General features: G+C 35.0%; 1 protein-coding gene across 3 annotated transcripts; it reads right to left on the bottom strand.

Moving 5' to 3' along the window:
- Nucleotides 1-1447: 1447 nt before the first annotated feature.
- On the bottom strand, nt 1448-20188 carry LOC112049719 (uncharacterized). 3 transcript variants are annotated; one of them, XM_024087740.2, is made up of 6 exons: nt 19747-20188; nt 6357-6435; nt 4852-5097; nt 4589-4721; nt 2775-3373; nt 1448-2524 (listed from the first exon to the last, which is right to left on the bottom strand). In XM_024087740.2, exons 3-6 carry the CDS (start codon nt 5011-5013, stop codon nt 1943-1945), a joined length of 1476 nt encoding a protein of 491 aa, XP_023943508.1. In that variant the 5' UTR covers nt 5014-5097; nt 6357-6435; nt 19747-20188; the 3' UTR covers nt 1448-1942. The 3 variants fall into 3 exon arrangements, with proteins under 3 accessions (XP_023943508.1, XP_023943499.1, XP_052739752.1); XM_024087731.2 differs by lacking the exon at nt 19747-20188 and adding an exon at nt 9171-9388; XM_052883792.1 differs by lacking the exons at nt 6357-6435; nt 19747-20188 and having other exon boundaries at nt 4852-6332.
- Nucleotides 20189-21977: the final 1789 nt, after the last annotated feature.

Genomic DNA, 21977 nt, shown 5'->3' on the forward strand with positions numbered 1-21977 from the left:
CAAAAAACGACAGACTATAGTGATAACTTTCAACTTTTAAAAAATTAGAACGGTCTGGCTATTCAAAGATAGTTAAGTTTAAGTAATCTAAAGGCCTACCACAAGAGAGGTCTAAAGGTCTGCCACGCGAGTGGCATGGGAATTAGAGGGAATTAGCGAGGAAAGGAGGCAACATCATATTTTGTGCCCGTGCGCCCTACTTTTCGAGACCGATATCATTGTAAAGCAACATATAACCATCCCTTCTCTATGGTCGCCACTACTAAAGTAAGCACTCCACTCACTGCGCCACCGACCGTCAATATGCGATGCGTACATTGTACTGTACTTGTGCCGTAGAGATGGGTAACTCATTATTTTTACATGAGGTTGAGGGAGGACGAGGTGAGGTGCTCGCGAGGACCTCGTGAGGAGTCGTACGCAATGCATCGCGACGCGCCGAACTCGCCGATGGCCGATATTCAGTGGAATGTCGGAGGCGAGGCGAGGGGCGGACGGGGGCGTCAATTCCTATAACTTGCGATAAGGATTTTTTCGTCTCTCTCCCACACATCTTTTCTTTCAGTTATTATTTTTTGACTGCAAAAATAAACGAAATACGAATTAATGACACTAGATTACAAATCTAATACTCATGTTTTTAGGGTTCATAATTCAATATCATAGTTAAAGTTTAGAGTTCATAGTATTTATAAAATATTTTTTCTATATTTTGTTTTGATTTTGAGTAATAATAATAATATTAGTTTACCTATGTTGATCTTGGAGGTGCACGTATTTTTATAGTTACCCATCTCTAATGTACTACGCAATAAATAAGCAGGTGGTTGTTCATAAGATAAATAGAAATCTGAACAATGGCGATTCACTGTCACTCGCTCACTTAGTGCATTCAATCGCTCGACTCAATACTCACTCGTACTCGCGTCTATACATCGCGTAATATGTCAATACTCAATTTGTCAATGTCAATTTTCAAGTGAGGACTGAAGAGTGAAGTGAGGTGGTTCAATGTTGAAATTTGAGGAACTCTTTCATTTTGCAATCACGAGTACCTCAAACGAGGCGCCTCATGAGTGAGGGACTCATCTCTATTGTGCCGGACTCTTAAATCTATGGATGCGTAGGATTTATGACGTCAACATGTAACTATAGGTAAAATATCAATCTGCATTCTGCTCTGATATATAAATCTGCTGAGATGAGTCTCGATCTCTAAGATTTTTGAATGGGCAGTGGCATAAGTATTACACATTTAATATTTTTTTTATCATCTAGATTTTAGATTTTGTAGACATCGCCACAGAAATTAGAGCACCTAAAAATCTGCTAAATGGCGACCGGTCATAGGTCTCTCGAAGTCTCGAACCTCAAATTCCTACCAAAAATGCCTTGCTGGTATCTTCATATACCTACTTAGGATCAATTGTGAAATAAAACCTTAGTATAATAAAATTATTTCATTTATTTCCTAATAGTTAGGAGAAAATAACAATAAGATACAGGTAAACCTACAGCAATCAAATAACCATGCATGATTTTATTATAATTAACAAATAATTGATGGTAAGATATATTTTTTTCTTTTTTTTGTATTCGATCCTCATTGTAGCATCGAAACGCTAAGTTAGACTTAATTAAGTAAGTATTATAAAACTTATTCAGAACACTATTAGAAAACATATATTAAGTGTTTCAAATATAGAATTCATATTATTACCAATAATAATTAACTAAGTTCTTAATACATCAAAGTCAAATCCGGGTAAAATGTATTTCGTCATGTCCGAGATTTAAAACAAAAAAACACGTCAACACCAAAAGAGCTTCACCGAAACCAAACGTCATTTACATAACTCCACTCGCTCAAGCTCAAGACGTTAAATATCTATGAGAATAGACAAACTGTTACAAAAGCGCACAGCACTCGATTGAACTAGTTTTAACCGGCTTTCTTCTGCACGGCCGTCATGAACGCCTCGCGCAGCTTTGTTGTCATTTTCTCTAGAAGTTCCACACGAATCTTTAGTTTATTATTTCTCTCTTCTAGATCATCAGCGAGCTGCTCTGACTGGAGTTCCTTCAGCTTCCTATTCATCCGGGATCGTTTCGAGGCTTCATTATTCTTGTCTCTCAGCTCCCTGTATTTGAGTTCGTGTGTCGAGACTGAGGAGGTATTGCTGACGGTCGACATGGTGCTCTGTCTCCTCCCTGGAGGTCTGCCTCTCTTCCTCGGCTGCTGTTGGACTCCTTCCAGCGCCTGTATCATCTGCTTGATGTCCTTCTTGGGTGCTTTGCGGGCGACCTTCCTAACGCGGTGGGTTTCGGTGTAAGGATTGTAAGTCTCGTCAGACTCTTCACTGTCGTGTCTTGGTCTTTTTCTCCGTGGCGGTTTGGTGTCTTCCTCCGACTCGGACTCTGTCTTTGGAGTGATCGGCAGAGAGTACATGACCGGCGTGGGTATTGGTGACTCGTCGAACTTTGTGACCTCCATGGAGATGTCTTGTTCGAGTCCCGGCAGGGCCTGTTAAAGAAAATAAAATTTTTAGGAATTTGTTTGTATAGATTAAAATATGATGAACTATCTACAAAATTAAATGTACTTCGAATCACTTTAAAATTTTTAGAATTGATTGATAAATGACAAATTTTAACTTTATTTTCTTTTAAAAATGTAATGGTTACTTTTAAAAAGTGAAACTTTTAATGAAGAATTAAACTAACTTGGGTAATTTAAAAAAAACTGTAACATAGAATGAAAAAAGGATTCTTACCGAGAGGAGCAGTGGACATTTTTCAGTCTCCAACTCCTCGACGACGCTGAGGACGTCAGGTGTGCTGATGAGGTCCGCGGGCCACGCCGAGCGGGTCACGTCCACGGACAGCGCCCCGCGGGGCGGCGGCGGGGGCGCGGGCGCGCTCTCCTCGTTGATGATGATGAGGTCACTCGGCATCGTACTCTCCACTTCGTGCGGCGTCACTGATACGTATTTCATGTCCATCGAGTCGTCTTGGTGGATGAAGGGCAATGTGTCGTATGTGATGGGTTTTGTGTACTCTGTGTCCCAAGAGAGATCTGTAGCCGGCCACGGCTGGGCCGCTCCCTCGGGCGCCAGGTCGGCCAGCACCACGGGGAGCGTGTTGAAGTCCAAGAATACTTCTTGGTACGGAACTTTGTCGTTCGTGGCCGGTTGATGAAAAAGTTCTGTGTTAAATTGGGCCATCTCGTCCACGCTCTGCGGGACGGGGAAGCCGTGAGTGTTGTAGGTGTGTGTCGACGGCGAGGCGTCGACTGTGTCCCAACCCTGAGGTGAGAATGGTGTGTGCAATGTGTCTGTTGTGTGTGCCCTTGCGTCGGTCGATTTTGGATGATCTGTCAAAACGAGAGGTTACTAAAATTAATACTGACATCCAAGAGAACAGTTTCATTTAAGGACATAACCTAATAATTGAATTTGACGATGTTCTGATCCAAAAAGTTTAACAAACAGAAAGGCAATTTATAATTTCCCATTTAACCTTATCATATTTTAATTGATAAATCACTATATTTTGCTCAAATGATAAAAACAGAATTAAACAATGCAAAAAGATGAAAAATGATTAAAAGATTTTCCTTTAGGTAAACTAAAAATCCCCACACACTATACATTATGAATCATCATCAGTTCTAGTAGCAAAAAATAGTTACCAACTCGATAATACACAGTGAAGAGCGGCAGCGTCGAGTGCGTTCATACTCAGACGTGGATTTGAACGTCGAGGGCGTTTTCATGAGTGACGCGGACACGAGCGACGAGCGATAACGTCCGTGCGCGTTTGAGTATGCACGCTGTCTTCATTCAATCATATAGTTACAGCGGCTAGCACGGCGCAGTACCGCGATGAAACATGTCCGTGCAAGTCACCCGTTCGTTTCAGATTCGGACACTGTCCGCGACTGACACGGGGAATTACGTTTGCGTAACTAACACTACAGTTTTTAATTTTTGCCATATTTTTGTCTTTTTCCTTTAACTGATACGTATTGTAAACTCGGAAGTTCCTTCAATGGAAACTTATATTGTCTCTGTTGGATTTTTTAAGCTTTCATTTGGAAATGATTAATTTGACTGTGTAAAATCGAGAAAATAACAAGTATCTTATATTTTGGCGTCTCGTACATTTAGATTTTAAGAGTAGATCTGCAATTTGGCAAATCTTAGATCTACAGTCAGACCAATCTGTCTGGTGATCTTGTCTCTATGAACGGCTAATGCTGAGCTGTAAACCCTTTCTGTTTGGTGTCACAAACAGTCATATAATTTCCAAGGTAGGATGTACTGTTTGTGACACTAAAAATTAATAAACATATTTTCTTTCTTTCATAGCAATAATTATAAGTTGTACCAATTTCCAATTTCGCCAAAACATTTGATAGATTGTGTCAGTTTGCAGTTTGGTAGATTTTAAGTCTAGAAGGAATTGCAGTGGAGATTCGACTAAGCTCACAATTTTTGCGCAAAATAATCGCGAATCTCGCGAATATCTCACTCCATTGCGACTAATAGAATCTCCACTGCGTCACAGTAAATAAAGGATATCTCACCAATGGACTGTACTGTTTCCTCCCGCGCGGGCGCGTCGCACCACGCAAGATCCAGTTCTTGGAAGAACTCGCAGTCTGTATCGTTGAGCATTGCGTTCTGGAATATCGGCTCCGGTTTCAGATACTCGTAGTCCTGAAAATCATAAAAAACATGTTAAAAAATGCCTTGGAAAGTTGCGAAAAACTAAAATATGTTTAATATAATTAATTAAAATTAATTAAATGCGTTTGTTGGTACTCACGGCCGTGTCGGTCCACCTTACCTCTGAAAAGCTCGTAGCTGGCAGCTGGAATGACTCGGTACAGACGTCGGTAGTGCCTCCGTTCTGACTGTTCACCTGTTGATTCTTTTCGGACTTTAAGCGATCTATTTCTATCAGTTTCAAAAGACGTTGTGTATTGAGACACGTTTGAGAAAAAACCATGTCTTTCTTTTTGTAATCTGTACTGTTTTCCGTTATCGTCTCCTCGACAGAAGGTGATCTTTTGAGGAACCATTTTGAATAGAACTACAAACAGAAATGATACGACGTAACATAATGTATATATTTTTATGAAGCAAGCGTTTTTTTTGGGGGAGGGGACAGAAGCGTGCAAGGAAGTTAGGGTAAGTTTTAGAATAGAATATATGAAGATGGGTTTTATGTTTGGTGTGAAAGTATGCAGGTCAAAGCTTCGATAAAGCATTTTATACTCTAAAATTTATATGCAGCTATTAATAATTAAAAAAAAACATTTGTTTATTTATTTAGAAATTGAGATGTTTTTTTGTAAACCACAAGATTTTTTTGTATAGTTTTGATAGATGATGATGACTCATTTAACTTTGACCTGCATTGACATGAGAATGCCCTCACAAGTACATAAATAAAAATTCGTTTACATGACATTGTAAGGAGCGGATGCATACATACAATTTAAAATATATATTTAAAATGCGCAGCTCATTTCTTTGTGAAAAATTAAAACGCGATGGAAATTTGTGAAACTTCTCAAAGTCATGTAACCGACGTGAAAATTTTAAGACATGTTTGTGATGGTTTAAAGATTTTATGCATTTTTAACCCTAAACCATTGTTTTAACCGTTGATGAAAGGAGAGGATGAATTATTTGAAATTTGACAAATGAATTTAGGTTATATGTTATTTATAAGTGCCTAGTCATGACATTGTTAGTTGTTACAATTATAATTAATTAAATTTATCAATAAGCCCCCCCAATTCAAATAATATCTTCATAGTTAATATAAACAAAGAAGTGGAATTTTCAATGTTATCATTTTCCGAGTTTATCTAATCTGAAGATAAGTCTTCAGATAAATGGTAGTTATCTAAATGTTTTGCACATTTCCAAGTAATAAATAATTAATTATACTTTTATCTGTACTATTATTTGAAAACAACATAACAACATGACCTACTTCTATTTTATTTGCAACAATAAAATTTTTCATTTGAAATGAGTGCGTGTAAAATATATATGATAGAATTACAGTACATTTTCATTTAATACTTTCAAGCTCAAAATTTAGTGTCAGAATATTTAATTCCCTACAAAATAGCAATCTGTTACAAAAAAAAAAATTTTTGCAAAATTTTGCATTATAAATTTTTGAACTCAATTAATATTGAAAGTTGTCAAGAACATTTTTAGTTTGTGAAGTTTTCTTCGTAGATTTTCGCTAGTTTTCAGTTTCAGGATGGATTTTCTTCTTCTGCAACATACAAAGGGATTAGGGGAACAGACCGCCGCAGCGGCGTTACTTACTTCGTTGAACTCCTTGTGAGTCCCTAAGGAAATTGTAACTCTTTAGGCTCCCAACCACGAAACGGTGACTGTAGTAGGCCTGCAACAATAACAAAACATACGTCAATACACACATCATGTATACTTCCACACTTATAGATAAAGAGGTAAAGAACGGGAACTACACGGGACAAACCGCGGCGCGTCGGCTAGTACATCATAAAAAATACATTAACTATATTACATTGTGATTTAACATTGATGATTTTTTATCATAATAAGCTATACAAATTAAAAAAAAATCGATAATTTTAGTTGACATTTTAAAGTTTTTAGTTGGTCAATTTTAAAATTAAGAAATTTAAAGGAGCGACAGTAAATGAAAATATATTTTACTCATTGTAACACGCATCAATTTAATTACAAACGATCCAATTAAATGGTTTTAGCCCCTTGTTATGCTAATAAGGGTCTTACTAAATCTAAATATATAAATATCGAAAACTTCGCGTAGAAAGAAGAAATTTGACAGAGAAGTTGTTTATGTAGGGTTATAATCAAGCCCTACATAAACGACTTCTAAAATTTCGAGGTCTAAAAGCGGAAAAGGTATAGGAAATGTATCTATTATTAAAATACCGAATGTTGAAGTCTAGAAGTCCGAACAAACGTTTTTTAATAAAATTACGCTTACCAACAGGTTATGAATTGACTAAAGGATTTTTGTATAAAGAAAGTAGAGCGATCCTTAATTTATTCCTATTTCTTAACATAATCTACCAAAAACTCAAAATATTCAAACAATCGTAAGTTAATTTTCCTTGTGATATTATAAGAAGATTATTTTATAAGGTTCACCAGACCTTGATGACGCAATAGTCATGACCTTAATTATGGTAATAGCTGTGGATAAGTTATTATGATTCTAAACAGAAAAGTTACGACATAATAATATATTCAAGAGAAATATAAAAAGATTCATCAGTAATCTTTATCATCTTAAAGTATTAAACACAAACGACGCTTAGTACTGTTTGCGGTAATTTGTCAAGAAAAAAAAACTTTAAATAATCTTTCTAAGTATATTCAACTCGATGAGCTCAAGACTAAAAAAATTTCTTTATTTTTTACAAAAAAAAACAATATATTTACTTTACTCAATAATATAATGTTTAAAAATTAAAATTAAGAGTCCATTTAAACATCACAAAGTCAAACTCCAAAAATCTAATAGACATTCTATCCCGGCGAAAAGAAAATACAAAATGTGAGAGACCATTTAAAAATTACGAATTCCTAAAAGCCTACACCGACATTCGAAAGTGCTCTTGGACCAGAGATAAAAAAATAAAAGAATACATTCTCGTGGATTTTCCCGGTGTCAGTATGTTCACGGTTTAATATCTCATTAGTATCGCCGGTAAATACACTGTGCCGCCAGATAATAACCCTGATGACGTCGTTCGTGACCTCGAATTAGCGCGTTGTACATTGTACATGCTATCGATCGAACCCCAACCAAAGGGTTTATAAACGTTAGTCATCGACGATAATGTACTGAATCATCGATATCTATGGGCCACTTGAAAACCGAAGTAGTAATTGCTGTAATGCCCCGATAAGAGTAATTAGACAATGTTGTTTATCAAGAATATTTAATATCTATAAGAGTATAGAGATTCATATATTAAGTATTTTAATACATTCTATGTAATGGGGACAAATATACTTGTTGAAGTTGAAGCTACAAAAGCTGGGGTTCTTATAACAGTTCATTTGACCATTATATATCGTCGCTTCATCCTCAGATATAATTTTACCAAGTAGTTTCCCTTAACTTACAAGCAACAACGCATGTTTCAGAGATTTATTTAATGTTACTGCTGATATAATGTTACTACTAAATTAGTATTACTGGGAAAATAAGAGAAATAATCAAAATCGCTGTTAAATATTTATCAAGATATAATGAAATTTTCCAAAAACCGCAGAGTGAAGTGGCGCATTTAAATATTCAAGTAATTTATTTTTTATTAATAGATCAATACAGAGATAATGAATGGAAACAAACTGATCTTTATATGAAATGTTTGACTAATGAGTATTTAATTGTCTATCAAATTATTGTTAACTAATATCGTTGAGAATGAAAACGTAACGCAAATTCCATAATCAAAATTTTAAACGCCTATACATTCCTATAAAAAGTTTTGTAAAGAACGAACATTCAAACAAATAAGCGAAAGTTATATCTTGGCCGTGAGCGTGACTCTATGAACGATACGAAAAAGTAAACCATCATGGTCTCTACTTTTAGAACTATACCACGCAGGTAAAGTCCCTAAAAACTGATAATTCCATTCCTAAATCCAAAAAAAACTATTATTTTTTTAATGTTTGTTGCATTTAGGTGTCCGAGGTGATCCAGTTGGAAAAATAACCTCGAACTTATTTCGAAATTAATTCTTGCGCAATCGAATATCTCCTGATACCAAGGGACCAAAGTTCAACCAACTATATGTGAAGGTTAACAACTCGTGGTTAAAAAGTTCGATTTCATAACTATTAAAGTTCCACATAATTCTAGAAATTTCTATGTATACAGACATGCGAGTGTACTTAGAAACTAGAAAGTTGAAACACGCATGACGACAACGTGACCGGCAGATACATGTCGAAACACGTTCGTACAGCGCTACTATTTATAAAGTGTCTGAACTTTTAAGTTTTAATAACAATATTACTTAAAAATTTAACATCAATCTTTAAATCTAACAATTGAAACATATTATTGTTAAAAATAAAGCATCTGAAACACAAATACAAAATACGTACCTTACGGTAATCTTTTTGCAGGCCAGAGCACGAAGAAAATTAGTTACTCTTTAAAATAAATGAAAAAGAAGTAACTAAGCACGTACGACGCTACGAATAGCGTGAAAACTTTACATGTAAATGCAAAGGGAATTGTAAACTTTGATATTTGGAACACTTTAAAAATAATTTGGCGTGCGTTCGCCCAGTGAGAGCTCAGAAATTGTTGTGCAAGAATGAACGCGCCACGACTCGAGGATCCGCATACAGTTTTCCTCAATTCCCCTCCATTCGCTTTCGTGTTCTAAAAATATCACGACTCGTTCGCTATTGGTCCGCTCATATGACGTCAACTTTACGAGCCAATAGGATTCGAAAGATTACGTGAATCACGAGACCGCCGCGTTTTTGTTCCGCTGAATAATATATCTATACGTATAAAATACGCTTCGTCGCTTCCACTTTTGTGTGAATGGTGGGGTTCGTTGGGGTTTACCACCGCACGAATTTGCCAACTCTTTACTTATAGAGTTGTGTACAGGTCATTATTTTTTCCGTGAATCATCCTCATCGCAATGTTATTGATGAGGATCAAATTATATTTGCTTTTGTTATGCATTTATTCGGTAATACATATACATATGTAGTTACATTATTTGTTATTACCTTTCCTACTTCCTTGACGAAACCTAAATATTATGTAAACACATTCTACGTACCTGATATAATTTTACGCATTTTTGAAATATGGGATTTACATTTAATACCTATATTATCAGAAAATAGTTGATGCAAACAACTTTGCAAACCTACATCAAGACTTATAATTTTAAATTGCATATCCAATTGATCTTCTGATTCGTACAAATGTACATTGTTTATGTACGATGTTATGTTAATTACCATCTATGGTAATACTTAATTGTCATTCATTATGTAACCCATAATGATTATTATCTATTTATTGTTATTTACTGTATATATCTTTGTTATTCCCATAAATTGTTATTTGAAATACACGTTACTTTGTTATTTTCATAAATAATTATTTGATTATTTTGAATTATTATTATTGAAGAATAATTATAGGCTATATACCTATAATTTGTTGTTCGACTTAATGAAGAACTAAGGTCGAATTCCGGGACGGGCTATAAAATAATATTATTATTTTTGGATTTCTCTGTCTTGCAATAAATTCAGTAAAAGTCGCAGTTGGGAAGTCAGAAATGTCTCCATCCTGAGAGAGCACTTGAAGCTACGCAATCGAACATTATCATCAAAATCACTAACTAAAATGTCATCAACCCGCTTGACTATGATGACGATAATGATGAAACACCACGGGACAACATACCTTATTATACATATAAAGATAAACATTATATTATGTCGAGACATAATACTGTTATTACATACTGCAATGCATACATAAGTAATTATAGAGTAGCTGTGTGTTTATCTTATCGTTTTCTTGGAAAAAACTGTTCAATAACATCCTAATAAATATGTTTGGTGAAACGATGTTTTGCAGCTAGCTCAAGATAGCAAACCCACATATTTTTAGAGCCAGATTGTTTCGTAGAAAAACACAATACTTAGCATTCATTGTATAGTCTTATTTTTACTGGGTAACGAGAATTAACAAAATTATGTAGTTTCAAGGACAAGTTCTTATTACTAAGTAACAATTATGTAGATGATTTCCCAAAAAATCACATAAGTAACATTGTCTATCATATCAGTTTTTAGTATGTAATTGCAATTTAAAATGATGTAATGTTAGCAAAGTTATGCAATTTCAAGGACAGTTTTTTATTACCTATCTAACACACGAATTATTTCGTAGAAAAACACAATAACATTATTCATAATGTCTTGTTTATAGTACAGTGTGACATAACGTATCAAAATTATGTAATTTTAAGGACAAGTTCATATTATCTAGCGAGTAAATAACCATTTCGTAGAAAAGTTCAATAACATCACACGTCATGTCTTATTTTAGTACTTAAGTATACTCGTAGATATAGACAGTATAGTGGTATAGTTGTGATTAATAAAGTATCAAAATGATGAATTTTCAAGGACAAGTTAAGGATCACCTATTTAACAAAGAATTCTTACAAAAACAACAGTTTATTCGCCATGGTTTTGTTAGTTGATAATTATAATGTAACAAAATTATCTATTTTATGAAGGGCAAAGTCGAACTAAATTGTGGCTTTACAGTAATTGACAGTTAACAATGTAGCTTTAGTTAAAGTGCTAAATATATCCTAATGGTGTCATCATATCGGCATATTGACATGACAAATTGAAAATTAGCTCATTATATTCAGTTGATAAGTTAAAGCGTGCCAAAGTAGCTTGATTTGAAATGAATCATTTCTACGATCTTCCTGAAGCAAAGGTGAGTAACCTTCAAATATATTTGCTTTGGTAATGACATCAAGGACATTCGATAAGGAAACCTAATGTTTTTTACAAGCTCTACATTGATTTATATGGAAGCTCTAACTTGTGTTTTGTGTGGGACGAATATAGGAAGCTAAAATGACTGATTTAACATTTTTTTTTATTCTTTCAAGTTGGCCCTTGACTACAATCTCACATGATGGTAAGCGATGATGCAATCTATGATGGTAGCGGGCTAACTTGTTAGGAGTAGGATGAAATTCACACTACTATTCGGTTTCTACACGACATCGTACCGGAACGCTATATAGCTTGACGGTTCGTCTTTGTCCCGGCCGAAGCCTCCCACCAGCCGCAAATGTCATGCTTGTCTAATGTCCAGTGCTGCAGTCAATACATTAAAAGGGTAGAAAATTAGAAATAGCTTGATGTTGCGCCCAGATTGTCTCGTGAGGGTTTTCTTTTCATGTCAGTACTCAGTAGTACGGAACTTATAAATACCTACCTACGTATAATAACAAACTTGATCTCTAACATATAAACTGATGCTACGACTTCTTATCTAATCATTTTCATGGAAATACTCAATACTTTCAAAACACTTTCATACATGAAATGAAAGTGAATAAGTAAGTATACTTATTTTTAATTGAAGCAAAATTAAATTAAAAGTATTCTTACCTATTCAAGAAAAGCGTTTGACCATGTACTTTGTGAATTTACAAAACAAACGAGATATCAAAAAGCAAAGCGATGTTCAATTTTAGACAAAAACTATGCACTATAGTTTTTTTCCAAATAATTCTCTAGAATCTTTTTTTTTTTAAAGAATATTTGCCGTATATTTTAAATATGACCAATATTCCCGTTCCCCTCCAACTATTTGGAAAAGACTGTGTTAGGAGTGGGTACGACAATAGACCAACGGGTGGGGATCGAACCACAACGTGTCGGTGATGAATCCGGCCCCTTCACCGTTGAGCTTTTGAGGCTTCTATATCTTGGCAAGTTCGTTGATGACACTGCCATGATATGCGGGCGACGGGGGGAACGGGCTGCGCGGATATGAAGTCGCGCGAGAAGGGCATCGCTACCCCCCGGCCTGCGCGGAGCATCGGAATTGTTAGGAACAAACTTGCAAACTTGCAATTTGTATCAAAAGCAATCACAGAGTCTCAGAATAGTTTAATAATCTGAATATGCGTTAAATATGATTATTACAGGTTTTACTGCAATTACAATCACTATTAATAGAACAATAGTACACACATTCAATGAAAAAATATGTGAATTCCCTTTTCCAAATAATCGTCGGCCATTGTTGCAAACAATCGCGGAAACGAAGTGCTACCTACTCGTCAATCTATAACTATAGTATGTATATTCGTAGTTCTAGGTAATGATCATGATAATGGTGACATGTAATAATAATAATGACGGCATGATTATAGTGATGTTGCTTTAATAACACGTATATTTATTTGAACACTAGCTAGTACCCTAGACTTTGTTCGCGTATGAGGTTTTCTATAAAAAAAAAAAAAGCTTGACATTCATTTGCTCTAACATCTATGTAACTATTTTACTGGTTCTAAATAATACTAAAAATACCTGCCTGAACTGAATTTCTCTATCTTCTCAAACTGAGTGATTCTTAGATGATTTTGGAATCCTGGTAGCTTTTTTTATTATAAGTTTGACTTTATTTACCTATCCCCACTACATAACAATAATGTAGTAAATATTTAAACGACATCTCAAAATGCACTCCCGTTTTTTATTCATTCAAAATTAATTGAAATTTTTGACTTTATTTCGGGCTGATTTAAAATTGGCTTTGTCCGGGGATTTCTCTGTTCTTCTCACGCTCACGCTTGTCCGCTTTTTACTTCTATTGTTAAACAGCAGAAGACCGTATCTCCTATTTAAACGGAATCTAATTGGAATCGATTTAACAAATAGGTTATAGCTTCTTTTTCTTTGTCCAGGGATTCTTTTTCTTTGGACGGACGTTAGGGTCCCAAAGTGCTGGAATGGCGACCCCGCACTAGTAAGCGCAGTGTTGATCGACCCCCCACCAGGGGGACTGACGACATCAAGCGAATCGCAGGGATATGAAGATGATATATTATACGTATAAATGCGAAAGGTATTCATCACGAAATCTCGAAAACCACTTGACGTCTTTGTATGAAACTTGGCAAGGAGATAGTTTACAGATAGTAGACGTCCGACGGATTTTACAAGAGGGCCGGATTAAGGAGGTCTAAGGGCGGACGAAGTCACGGACGTCCGCTACTTACATATAAAACAACTTCCTCTGAGCTAAGTAAACCAGTTTTATTAAACTTATTTAATACTACTGTACAAGTTCAAATAGTTTTTTATTACTTACAGTTATTAAACAAGTTACATGTTTGCATACTAGGGCTGGTAGGTAAACAAAATAAAGTAACTATGGGATCATTAGATAACAATATTACGTCACATATGGCCTTGCATCCACAGTCTGTTTATCCAAAGAGGTGGGGAGAGTCTACGTGGAACTCATTTGCAAACATATTGTTTCGTGGAATATGAGATGTATCTACCCATTAGGCCGTGTTCATCATGACTAATTAAAATACCTATTTCTATTACAAACAGTCCTGGATTAGCCTATAACCTCTCGCTTGTGTAACCTTATGTTCTTCTTCTTCTTCTTCTTTCTTCTGGGCCGTTTCCGCACTTAGCCATGTGATTGGCTGTTGTGCGTGGGTCCCTCGGTGTAGGTTCCTGCTGGATTTATTCCATTCAGCCGAGCATCTTTTTTTTTTTTATTCTTTACAAGTTAGCCCTTGACTACAATCTCACTTGATGGTAAGTGATGATGCAGACTAAGATGGAAGCGGGCTAATTTGTTAGGAGGAGGATGAAAATCCACACCCCTTTTCGGTTTCTACACGACATCGTACCGGAACGCTAAATCGCTTGGCGGTACGTCTTTGTCGGTAGGGTGGTAACTAGCCACCGCTGAAGCCTCCCACCAGCCAGATCTGGACCAATTAAGAAAATCTTAATCGGCCCAGCCGGGGATCGAACCCAGGACCTCCGTTTTGTAGATCCACCGCGCATACCACTGCGCCACGGAGGCCGTCAAAGCTCGCTCCAGAAGCTTAGCAGGCCGCCCATTTCGCCGTAACCTTATGTTATTTAAGCAATTGCTTAGGAGCTAAGGGCTCCGAGAAAAAAACGAGCACACGAATTTATTTTTTTTCTCTCGGTAATTTACAATTTCATTTTGAAATTGCTTTAACGCATTTCTTTACTTGACTGATACATATTCTACGTACGGTACCTACATATTAATTTTTAAGCTTTTCCATTGCAGATTGAGTGCAGCGACCGGCGAATCAAGAAATTCCGTAACGAAAATAAACCTAACACCCAAGCCGTGCATCAAGTTAACACATTTCGACGTTATCATATCGACTCAACTGGACAAGTGGTGTGAAACTAAGGGAGCAAAACTTATTAAACCAGGGTTCGATTCCAACTCAACGTATACATTTTTTTTTTGTTATATTTATGTGATTTTTTTTGTACTATGGTATTGTCAATTTTGTTTTATAAGGTTTTCATTTGTATAAAGTTCTTAAGCCACTGCATAGCTTTTATCGCGGTGAACGAATCAAGAAATTTCGTAACGAAAATAAATTGCATAAGTTGATAAAAAAATGCTATGCAATAGTTTTACCGCGGCAGTCCCCGATTGCCACACGTATTAGTTTTTTAGTTATTCCTTCAATAATTAAGGAATAGGAGGGCCACGGGGGAAAATGGCTTAGAGCATCAAATTACCTTACTCCTGCACTGATTACAAACTTATTAAAAACAAAAGTAATTTTCATTTAATTTCAGTTTTCAATGCTACATTTTGTAGCGAACGGTGTTACTTCGCAATTATTTCAAATAGACCTGTTTAACTAAAACACTGGCTTATAAACTATATTTTTATTTTTCCAGTGGTTACACACAGTAATGGTTAGATTTAAGTTGTAATTTGTCAGTAAAACGTCATGGTTATTTTAAACCGACTTAAAAAAGGGGTGATTCTCAATTCGACGTGTTTTTTTTTTGTTAAAGGGAGACCGCTAAGAGCAAAAAGTGCTTGAATCAAGGTCAAACAGGTAATATCTAAGATGTAATGATCACCAGCAATTTGCGGTGTGAGCTAGGAGTTGGATCAAGCGCATTAATTCTTGTTCTTGATCTTGCTCTAAGTAACTTTTTTTCACGATACAAAAACTAATCAAGCCGTTTTCTGTTTGTCCGGGCTAATCTTTGGAACAGCAGAACGGATTTTAATGGGATTTACATCGGAAGATTGTAAAACAACATACCAAACATAACCAACAACAATAGATTCTTTTTATCTTGGAAAAACTTGCCGGGTTTTCATCGGGAGTCGTGAAAAACTAAATTTCACGTGGACGAAGTCGTGGGCGTCCTTTAGTTGTAAATAATAACACATTTAATACTTAGTAAAGCGAGCGAACATCTCTAGAGTATTCAATTCTACAGATTTTGCGAACACAGAAAGAACGAGAGAAACTAGCTCTGTTCACGCAAAAAAGTGAGTAAGCATAGAATGAGCACTCGCTCGTTTAATGTAAATGCGCCTTTACAAAAAATATATTATCCTAAAATTTAAAAACGCGTACTAGATTTTTGTCATCTCAACGTAGTCTACAGTCTTGCGTCGGTATATAAAATGGAAAATGTATTATCCCTGAATTCAAAAAGTCGTATTAGATTTGTGTCATATGAACGTAGACTAATGTATTGAGTTACGCTACTTCCTACCCGAAAACCAATTAATCCAAACTCCATATTACGGCAGGTTCTACGCTACGGTAGCAGTCACAGATATAAGAGGTAACTAGATTTATAAAGTGTCAATTCTTTGTATAGAAACCAGCGTACCCAGGGACGTGGCCTAAATGGCTGTTTAATATTTAGTGAAAATGACATATGTCACCCTTACTTTAGAGTTGAATATTATTTATTCCTTTTGTCACAAAACAAAACAAGACTGCTAGTACATACACGGACACGCTTGCGATGTTCCGCACACCCCGGTGTACGCGGGCCACGCCCCCTTGCTACTTCTATTGCTAAAAGCATTAGCTTTTAGCGTTGTCTGTTCTGTGGTAGCAGCAGCAGTCGTATTCTGATAAACTCAGCTTTTATGAATTAATCTGGCTGTTTGTTCCTACGTCACTCAAGAAATGCACAAAAGTGTAGCAATGGATATGGTAGAATAACTCTAGTCTTATCGCGCGGCCTCCATGTTTGCGACGCCATCACATATTGCCGAGTCATAGTGATAATGATAACGTTAAATGTCTGTTCTAAGGGTCATTACTTATTAGCTTGTCTTATTGAATAGATACAACCTTCGCAATTTTTGTCTTCAATATTACAATCACTTATGACTTATATATGAATTTATCTAGCTCTGGTACTCGTTTCATGCTGATGTTACTTATTTCTGAATAATCCTTTGTGTTTGTTAGTTATGTTCCTTAAGTTTACCCGACAGATACACTTATTATGCCTAAGGCCTAGTTCGGACTACTTTAGTATTTCAGTCGAGTACGAACAATTTTTGGATTTTCCGCCCAAAAATTGTTCCTACTCGACTAAAATACTAAAGTAGTCTGTACGGCCTTTATGACTATGTAGGTGTTCTGTTGACATTTATTATGAAGTAACGAGTTAATAAGGACTGTTGCGAAGTAACAAAGAGATCCAGCAGTCGAGATGCTTCGTAACGTGCCCAACATTTCTAGGTCCTGACTAGTTAGCGCGAAAATAGAAGCCAAAAATTAGGTTAAATATATTATGCGAGGTCTGTCGCGAAATATAGTCATCATCACCTCCTTTACCTTATCCCACTTAGGGTCGGCAAAGAAGAATCTTTGTAAAGGTAGTATCTACTTTGATCTGGTTTTTTATCACTGGTTTTTTATCACAGCAAAGCCGTGGGAGCATCGTGGGCAACAGTGAACAAAAAAAAGTCACTAAGCCCCTTAATAAGACCACGTTTTCTAAATTACGCGAGATCCCGCGATTTTTCCGTTTAGTTCACGATAAGGTAAGTAAGCTATTATTAGACCAATCTACGACACGCAAACATGTGATTTATTAGGTACACGTATTGCTGGACACGTCACATGTCTGCCGAGGCGCGAGATTTGCACAAATGGTGTTCTTAAAACACATTATACAGGATGATATCTAAGGAAAATGTGTTTTTAATAAGAAATAAGTTAGTTTAGAAAGACGAACAGACAGTACCTCTACTAAACAAACTCGATGAGGAATGTATTTCCTTAAAAATGAAAATCGATAAAATAAAATAGTAATGTGTAATGAATAAATTAAAATTCTATTCATGAATGTTATCTGAATGTTAAAACACTCCGTATTGGTATAACCTGAATGCGCTAAATAAAGAGAAAGTATAATTTGGTTTTTCCACCGCGCAGAAACCGCTACCCGATGGCTTGGAAACGGCAATCAGGTTCCATTGATCCTTGAGCGCTAAGAAAGCGCTAAATTGTTTAAAGAAAGGTTTAATAAGGTTTTTAACATACTTCGTAAAGGAGGTTAAATTTTCCTGATCCTTGTTAGGTAGAATTTTGTATATTCAAATACTAGCGGACGATCGTGACTTCGTCCGCGTGTAATTCCGTTTTTCACGTCCCGCGGAAACTTTTAGCCCTTACTTTTACTTTTATAGCTCTTAAGGTAGTATTCTGATCAATCGCGACCGGGTCGTGCGACCCACTGCGCGACCGCCTTTGCTCCATATAAATTTATACTAAGCAGTGGACTGGAATTTCGGAATGCTACCTTTAGGGGGTATTTTTTTTTTAATTATTATTATTTAATCATTAGTCCATTAACTATTTTCCATAAATTTACAACTTACAAACACGATTTACTTATATGTAAAAATCTGTGTATAACACTATTTTAATATTTTTCTGATTAAGAACAAGACCATTCTTCTTCCTATTTCACCCCCTTCTATTTTTATTTTCGCGTATTTTATATTAAGCCATTGATTAGTTATATATTTTTAAGAATATAACTAATTGTAATTGTAATTGAAAAAACATTCAACCCTTTAGAGGTAGAATTTTGAAAATACTATCAACCCTCATTTCACCCCCTCCTAATTTTATTTATTTTCGCAACAAAAAGTATCGTTCTTCATAGTTTGAACTCAAATTATGCCAAGTTTCATTTGAATGCATTCAGTACTTTCAACGTGATGTACCGTCAACAAAAAGAAAAGACAAAAATTTAAAAAAATAATTTGGTTGCAGTAGTAATTTTATAGTGCCCCAATAAACAATTTCCAAATGTCAGCAAAAATAGGTCATAAAGATTTTTGAATAAGTTAAACAAAACATAACTGTCAAAACACATTGGTATTATTGTTTATGGTAAGTGACCTTAGTAGCAGCCTTAAGGATGTAGAACAGATAAAAGACACAGTACTGTCTCAAGTCAAGTTCTTAATATTCTTTTTACAGACTTATAAAGACTTCTTTGGATATATGCATGTTAGAATAGTCATTGGTATAATTAGCACTAAATAGCAGCATCTATATTTCTAAAAAGCAGTGTTGGTAGACCCCTTACTAGATGCGACTGACAACATCCAGTGAGTCTCAGAGATTTGCTGGATGCAGGCGGCTCAGGATCCTGATGTTTGGATTGTTTGTGTGTGTGTTTGTTTATGTATTGGCGCAGCTGTTAGTGTCACTTCATAATTTGAAGTAGTTCTTCAACCCTTTACCAATCTGTCTATCATTTGCGTTTTATTTAATTAACATTACATCAAGTAATGTTTCCAAAATAAGTGATAAATAAGACAGTATCTCACTATAATTTGACAAAAATCGTTGTTCCAAGCAGTGATTGTAGGTACTAAGATAATTATGTGTCTATTTATTTCCTAGTGAATTTTTACAATATTTTTTTTTACATTAAAAATTATGTTGGGTCATGAAACCAGAATCGTGGATCTCATAACATCAAGTTTACTACAACTTGGATCAATAAAATAACAGTTTCTAAATAAAACTTACATATTACAATAAATAATAGATGAAATACTCACATCTTTCTGGGTCTTCTAATAACTGTCTTAAAAATCTTGACCTTATTATTTTGCATAGAAAAGTGGTGCATAAGATGCAAAATAGGATGCTGTGTGTAGCACTTGTTGGAGTTGTTCAAATTTCGCAAATTGTTGTAATATTTATTGTTGTTTAGTTCTATGCACGCGTAGCTCATTATAAAGAAAACCTCTATTTTCTACTTCGATCTAGTCGGTGAATCTTCAAATAAAATAAAATAATAATCGTCAAAGTAACTGTGGTCTCAAGAACTTTGCCCAAGACCAACTATGAATTATTATCACTTCGCAAAATCTAATTAATATCAATTCAGATTTGAGAGTAAAGATATAAGAATTATTATTTTAACTAAAATAAATTCAAGAACGTTTGTATTGTACAACCACTGTAAGTTTCTACAACAAATTATTTAAGATGTTCTTCTTCGTCAGAGATTTTAAATTTAAATGACGAAATCCGAAGTCAAGCTGCGAAATAACGGGAGGCTGATGAAATTTTATCAGTGAGACAAAAAATTTAAAATACATTAATAAGAATGCGATAGCAATAGTTTTACAAGTTACGTCTATTAACAATCTTTTTACACAGAGTAACAGTTTGACTGTTGTATCATGTAATCCAAAATGACGTTTCATTTTATTCGTTTTACGCAAGTTTCAGCTATTTTTAACCTTTAGACATCATTTCTCACCAATAACCACAATTTTAATACGTGTTCAATTTAATTTAGGTATTTTAATATTGTTTAGTTGATATTTTATTTATTTCGACCAATGCTATTTGTTTTCAAGATTCACTTTTGTCTTGTTTTAATGGTATGATATGTATATCTATTTATGGCGTAAAATGAAATGTATGTTTGCACTACTAGGAAAACGCTTGTCATTGTCTTTGTCTCTTAGAGGCCATACAGACTACTTTAGTATTTTAGTCGAGTAATCACAATTTTTGGGTGGTAAATCTTTTGACTATTTAGACTATGGACCTGTTCTGCACCCAAATTCACAAACAAAAATGTCTGTCTTTTTTTGAGGGGGACGATTTTTTTAGAAATTGTTTATATATTTATTTTTTATTTTAATAAAATTAAGGTAGAAATATTTACAAATGAAACGTTACTCCATCTTTTACTAAACTACAGGTTTTTGGCCGTTATTTATGCCATTCAACTCTTTAACTATTTAGACTATGGACCTGTTTCGCAACTAAATTCACCAACAGAAAAGTCTGTCGTTTTTTGAGGGGGAAGTAAACTCACACATCGAAAATATTTAACACCATTAAATATATTCCGTGTTCATACACTACACACAACTATAAATTTGACTCGCAATACACACACGCGTAATTTTTACACAGAATAACAAAAACATCGCTTAGATTATCCACAGAATATATACATAGAGTATTCGATTAATTGATCGATTTTTGATGTTCCGTCAAAAGAATCGATTTTTTTTATAAATTGTTTTTATATTTTGATAAAATTTATTTTTAAATTTAGGTTTACAGATGAAACGTTTCTCCATCTTTTACTAAACTACAAGTTTTTGGCTCTTTTTAATGCCATTGAACTACACAAACCGGCATTTTTAGGGAGCTCTTTACACGACGAAAACAATTACAACAATGAAACATCGATTCTACAGCAACAGTTTTTATAAATGCGTTAGATCATTGATTTTTGATCTTTGCCAGAGGGGTAACGGTTAGCGAGGCAGATCCTGTTATTAATGATCGAAGGGTAAATCCAAAATGGATTTATCACCCATTGTTCGTACTCAACTAAAATACTAAAGTAGTTCAAACTAGGCATTACTATGAAATCCTTAAGCGAAATCACAGACTTTTGTTATCTGTATTCGAACTAATACTTTGGCGTCTGTGGCTTCCACTGATTCTAAGCATTGCCAGTATGCGGAGAACTCCTCAAATTACGGGGAATTTCAATTTAAGCGGGTATTGAGGTGGAGATTAGTTAATTCTGGGAAAAACGAGGGAAACGTATAATTTTGCATCTATAATTATTTAAAATAACCAGTAAATTATGCTTGGACTTTTTTTTAGTATTAGCTCAATTTTATTATTTAATTATATAATCATGCAAGTTACTGATTATTATTTTTTCAGTACAGGAGAAGGAGAACCCTAGTATATTATAATAAAAACCAATATGCAAACAAATATCTTTCTTCAAAAATAAGACAACAGA

Source organism: Bicyclus anynana, chromosome 10 (assembly GCF_947172395.1).
Source record: "Bicyclus anynana chromosome 10, ilBicAnyn1.1, whole genome shotgun sequence".
Lineage (NCBI taxonomy): Eukaryota > Metazoa > Arthropoda > Insecta > Lepidoptera > Nymphalidae > Bicyclus > Bicyclus anynana.